Source organism: Mercenaria mercenaria, chromosome 10 (assembly GCF_021730395.1).
Source record: "Mercenaria mercenaria strain notata chromosome 10, MADL_Memer_1, whole genome shotgun sequence".
In the NCBI taxonomy this organism is placed as follows: Eukaryota; Metazoa; Mollusca; class Bivalvia; order Venerida; family Veneridae; genus Mercenaria; species Mercenaria mercenaria.
In genome coordinates, this window is record NC_069370.1 from 64,003,043 (window position 1) to 64,009,042 (window position 6,000).

The window sequence follows — 6,000 nt, forward strand, 5'->3', positions numbered from 1 at the left end:
CCTTGATAAAATAACAAAAATGTACTTACGTGTGATAAAGACTGAACCTCCGCACAAACACATTTATGTTATATTAACTACAATCTTTCAAATTTGACCATTACCAAACCACTGGATAACATGCACCTCGGTTACAAAATAATCGGTTTTCACGCGTAAAAGTGATTTTATATCTACATAATATTAGATTTAATTCTTAGCTCGCTCTTTCATTATCAGGCCATTGGCTTAGTTGGCAAGGAGTTTGTCTCAAACAACAAGTTCTGACCGTAAACGGGGCGTGTTTATTTTTCTCAAAACATTTTTTTGTGTATATTTTACTTGATATTTTATATTGTTCAGTTGGGATACATTTTTTGCTATGGTTCAGTATGTCTAAAGACATGTCTAAGACAAAAATTGTGATATACATTTGTATATTGGTGTATTATAAATGTCACTGTTTCTATGTACAACACAATTCCGTCTTGAGAAAATATGAAACATAACAACAATCTTTACTTTAAAAAGAGAAAAGAAGAACAGACATGATATAAATACTGAAATAGAGAATAAAAATGCAAAGTGTATATCCGCATACGACATTTCACAGCATTTCAAAAAAGTGTTAGTGAAGTCAGTTACGTTACCAAATACATTAAAAAGACTTTTCATTTCTGATTTTGTTAATTAAAACTTCATGATTTGATTATTATTATAGGTGCATGAGTTGCGTTTCTGCTGTAAACAGATTAAATTCATATTAATCAATATTTTGGTAGTAATTTCAGTTACCAGTCTTCTTAGCGCGGGGGTCAGTTTAATTACTATAAATTTGGTGTTCAATCAACGGTTTCGATGTTTCTGACCATTTAATGACAAAATCATTTTTAAATCAATTAATGATTCGTGAAAAACAGAATCTACGTTTACTAAAATAGAATGACGTCAGTAAAATAGTTTAAGCTCTGTAGCTTATTTTCCCTTAAATATAATGCCGCTGTCTGCTGAATTCACACAGATCTGTGATTAACATTTTGGTAGCATTTTCGCCATCATTTTAAAACGATTGCCAGACAATATCAGTCTTGCAAACTTCATTTATAGATCTACTTTTTGAAATGGTTTTCTTACGGAAGAGCATTAGTGGCAGGTGTATGTTATTAATTAACTCGAAATTTCGTGTTACGTATCTCGAACTTTCGAGTTACTAAATCGAAATTTCGAGTTACTTAGTCGAAAATTCGAGTAACTAACAACAATACTTTAGCAATACGTTGATGTATATGTCCTGGCCAAGATTAAGTACCTGGCGTAACCGTCGGGTAGCCCTACCTGGTGATATGATTAAGATGACTGGGCAACGTTTGCTCATAAAGATTTTATTTAAACCTAGATTGTGCCCATATGACAAGGAAATATAGACCTACCTGGATATATCTAAATTTTGAAGAGTGGTCACAGAAGGTGATCAGAAGGTATTAAAATTTATTTCACTATTTTGACCATATCTGAACATACTATACATGTAAATGAAGGTAAATATTCTGGATACATTTCGGAATCTGGAGTAGCTCTAGAGCTTATGGGGTAGGTCATACATTGGTGTATGGTAGTATGTGTTCAAGTCACTACATGTTGGGTACAATATAGATGGTACCACCTCAAAGATTCATAAATTGTCCATTATATTTTTGGCCTTTGACAGACGGACAGACGTTCAAATTTTGCGGATAAAAGGGCAAAATACGACGTCGAAATTTCGTGTTATTAACTCGAAATTTCGACTTATTAACTAATTGGAAATTTCGAGTAAAATATCTCGAAATTTCGAGTCAGTATCTCGTTATTTCGAGTAAATAAATACAACGCTCATGACACTAATGCTCTTCCGTATTTTCTTGTGTGTGTGTGTGTGTGTCTGACTGAACATATTTTCTACCTAAACGACTCCCACTTTTCTTTAGATTTTTTATTCGGCACTTTCAATGTTCTTCAAGAAGACGCGCAAGTTTCTAAAGGGTTCTAGAATGTGTTGAAGCCATTTCAGTTGTGTCAATTTCATTTAGAATAAAATAAAAACTCAACACATCTAGTGCTTATGCCTAAAATTGTCATTCCATGTATTTCCTTTTTCGTTTTTAATACGTTCTGGGTGATATACTAAGGTTGTTGAATAAATATACGTTATTACATTTTGATCAAGAAATATGCGTGTTAAACTTCAGAAAATTCATTTAAATCAACACGTTAGACCGTAGTACCTTCTATTTGTGTCGTACAATTACACCCTGTTTCTTTTAAAGGCACTCCTCTCTACAGTTTTTCCAGACGGGTCGATATTTACCCCAACACCGTGCCAATTTGGTTTCGATGTAGCTCATTGCAGACTTGGTGCGGTCTTCTGCGCATGCCCGGAAGTGATTATCTAATGTCGCGTACGGCAAATTATTGTATGTTCGCATGCATTTAATGTACAAAATAATTAATATACTGACTAAAGGTTAGGGTAAGTATCACCATGGTTACAAAATATATACATTTAAAGTACTTTTAGTTCAAATTGCTTCAATCCGACATATAATGGAATCTGTTATTTATTACCAGCGTTCAAACTCTGCATTGAGTCACAGCTGTTTCTAATCCCGTACCGTACATTCGTAAACTACAGGTTTTGTTAAAAAAAAGGGCGGAAACTTTCATCGTTCTATGCCATCAAAATGCTTCAGAAACATCTTAAAATCCGCTTATTAAGACATCTGCCGTTTGATAATTATATATATATATATTTAAGTCATTTGCTCAAACACTGCAAGAGTATTTCTACCAACCTGTGTTGTATAAATGCCCGCCACACCCCACCTCATTGTAATTTGATTTAAGCGAAATCTTATATGGTGACCTATCAATTTTCTTTCTGTTTTAGATTAGGTAGACATAACCAAAGGTATGTGCAGAGTTTGATTAAATTCTATTATGTGAAACTCGATAAAATAGCAGAGGTACCAACTTAAAACTGACAAAAATATGCAAAAATAGCCCTTGGGTCTGCTGAACAATTATTCCTTTCTTTACAAAATCATGTTCTTTTGATTTCTCTGAGCATGTTTCAAATAGATATATTGTTTTCCGTTATAAAAATGCTTAGATAATCAAATTTATGCTTATTATTGTACTTTACTGAAAGATATTTTAGGATTACAGAAATTTTGAAAAATGTTTAAAATAGCACCATATCTAGGGGAAAATTAAATTGAAACAAAGCTGGTGACCTAGTATTTTATTTCATTTTTCAATACATCTTAACACGATCTTTTAATACAAAACATTTCATCAAAATCTATTATTGAGAAAAAAAATACGAAACTGTAGCGAGCGCCTTTAAGATTGAAAAAAAATCGACTTTACCAATGTCCACATCTATTTTAAAAAGACAAAATGTTTTATGGTCGACAGTTACCCGGGGAAGAAATTGTCATCATTATTGACCTCATATATCACATCGAATCAATCACATACCGGAAACTGTGGTAGAAAACCGAGATTATTTCCTCCGTTTTCACGCATGAATGATTTCAAAATTAAACATAAAACATTCCGAGGGATCTACTTTCCAGATTATATTATACGTCACAGTTTATGTTTACTTTGTTATCAAATATTCACAATGATTTGTGGCTAAAACTGCGTTCTGAAAGCGGTTTAGTATATTTACTGTTAACATTTTAAAATGTATTTCACTCATTTTGTTTGTAACTGTTGTTACAGCAGTTAATAACTTGCCTCTCACGTTAATTTAAGTGTATTTATTTATACATCAATCGATAAATACATTTGACGTATGAATTTAGATTTTAATCTTACCTTCAGATTGTAGTATTTGTTATTAATAAACTGTTATTTCAACCGCGTTAAACAACAACACAAAGCTACTACTTTCCAATTGATATTACTGGAATTTAGGAATGAAAAATCTCTCCAATCCTACTTTAAAATTTAAGTACAAGTTTGTGAAAGACAATTATCATATGTAATTTAAAAACAAACTACTTTAATCTCATTTTAAATGATTCTATGTAAGTTCCTTTCTTTATATAATAGAAATGAAAACTGAGCAACATCGTCAAGATCATTTAGGTATCTCATACCTATAAGATATGCGTAACGTCAACATGAAAAGCAGAGTTCAGCCTTACTATCGAAGAAGTTGATGACAGTCAACAACTATCATATTTCTGAAGATATTGTATCGCTGTCGACTGAATAATTTTTATGATCTAAATTAGTTTGCCCACCATTAACTTTTCTAGGGGTCCATTTGTACGGCGTCAAGTTCGTGTCAAATCCTCTATAATTTGAATTAAAAGTTGTAATATATTTTCCATTTTGACGGTGTCGCAACTTGAAACTGCTTTCTTCTTTTGCAGCATGATGAGCAATAATAACACTAGTTTCTTCATTGTTTCTGCGTCGGAAGAAAATTCGTTTCCGTAGCGAAACTAAATGAGGTGTTTTAATAATACTTCTTTGGTGATTTTTTCTGCCGGGCTTTCTACAGAGAACAAATGAATAGCACAATGACATATGAGCAGTTCGTAATGTAAACAAACCATACAAAATTGGATTTAAGGCAGAGTGAAGCATGAATATTATTTGTGATACGGTTAATGCATTTCTTAGATCCAGCGTATAGTGGCTGTATATTCGTATCAAAGAGATAATGAAATACGGTGTCAAGCATACAATATAAGCGATAATAACCGACAGAGTCATGAAAACAACTTTTCTTCTAGATGCCATTATTACTTTTGTTTTCATTGACATTCGCGGTGATTCAACACGATTACCAACGAAAGTTGACAAAGCCGTGTCTTGATTGTGTTCTCCTCTATTCCAGATAACTCTCGCAATTGCACTATAACAAAATGTCATTATTCCAGCGGGAAGCAAAAGAATATAAAAAGTTAGGAACGTAAAATAAAATTTCCTTTGCCATTCAGCGCTATATCCCGCACTTTTACAATAATGCACATATGTTTGTTTTGTCTCACTGAAGACTTCCACCTGAACAAAAATGAAAACCTGAGGAATGGCAAACACAAAAGCACTTAACCATGCCATCACAACTTTTGCCTTAATCTTAGGCCGTTGCGCTAATGACTTTAAAGGTCGCACAATGACTTGATATCGGTCAATACTCATACCTGTTAGTAGAAATGTTGTACTAGATAAAGTGACAACTTGAAGATAGAGCAGTAACTTACACAAGAATGCACCTAAAATCCACTGTTTAAATACTGCTTCAAGAAGTTCAGTCGTCATTGTTATAAATGCAACCGTAAGGTCAGCGATTGCAAGATTAACGATAAATACATTTACACGTTTACGCCGTCTAGTTCTTCTGTTTGTCAATGACACTATCAGAACAAGATTTCCTACAATAGTTGTCAGCATGACAAACAACATTGGCGCTATTTTATGCAAAGATTCACCACTCCAAAATGCAATCACGTGATCATCTTCTGTATTGTTATATAACGAACGATGTCTACATGTTGTGTTTTCATTTCTTGCTTTCAGGTCATCGCTTTCCATATTGCACATTTATTTTGTTAATTAATGTCTGACCTGAAATAGAAAAACAATATTTAAAGTCATAATGCTTACAATATACCAATTGATTAATAGTTTGATGTTTTCAATACCCTGTTTTAAATACAGAGTTTCGAAACTTTCGAAAATTTGGCTGAAGAATTAAAGCATGCTCGTAATTATTAATTGTTTGACATTTGGTGTACAGAGACACATTTTTGTAGGTCTGACACAGGTTTAGCGTTACCATGTCTGAGAATTTTGGAAGCCATCCAATATTTGAATTATGCACATTTAATAACCGGAGACAATCTGCTTTTAGACATTATTTGCCGTCATTGTCCAAATAAGTTCATTACTAAGGATAGGAATTATTTAGGGCTCATGCAAATTATTGGAATATAGCAAAGGAAATGTTTTACAGCATAT

The 6,000-nt window shown here is 32.9% G+C and overlaps 1 protein-coding gene across 1 annotated transcript; it reads right to left on the reverse strand.

Moving 5' to 3' along the window:
• Positions 1-3,025: 3,025 nt before the first annotated feature.
• On the reverse strand, positions 3,026-5,601 carry LOC123560250 (mesotocin receptor-like). The gene has a single exon (XM_045352487.2). The coding sequence runs from the start codon at positions 5,581-5,583 to the stop codon at positions 4,207-4,209; it is 1,377 nt and encodes a 458-aa protein (XP_045208422.2). The 5' UTR covers positions 5,584-5,601; the 3' UTR covers positions 3,026-4,206.
• Between the last annotated feature and the right edge of the window lie 399 nt (positions 5,602-6,000).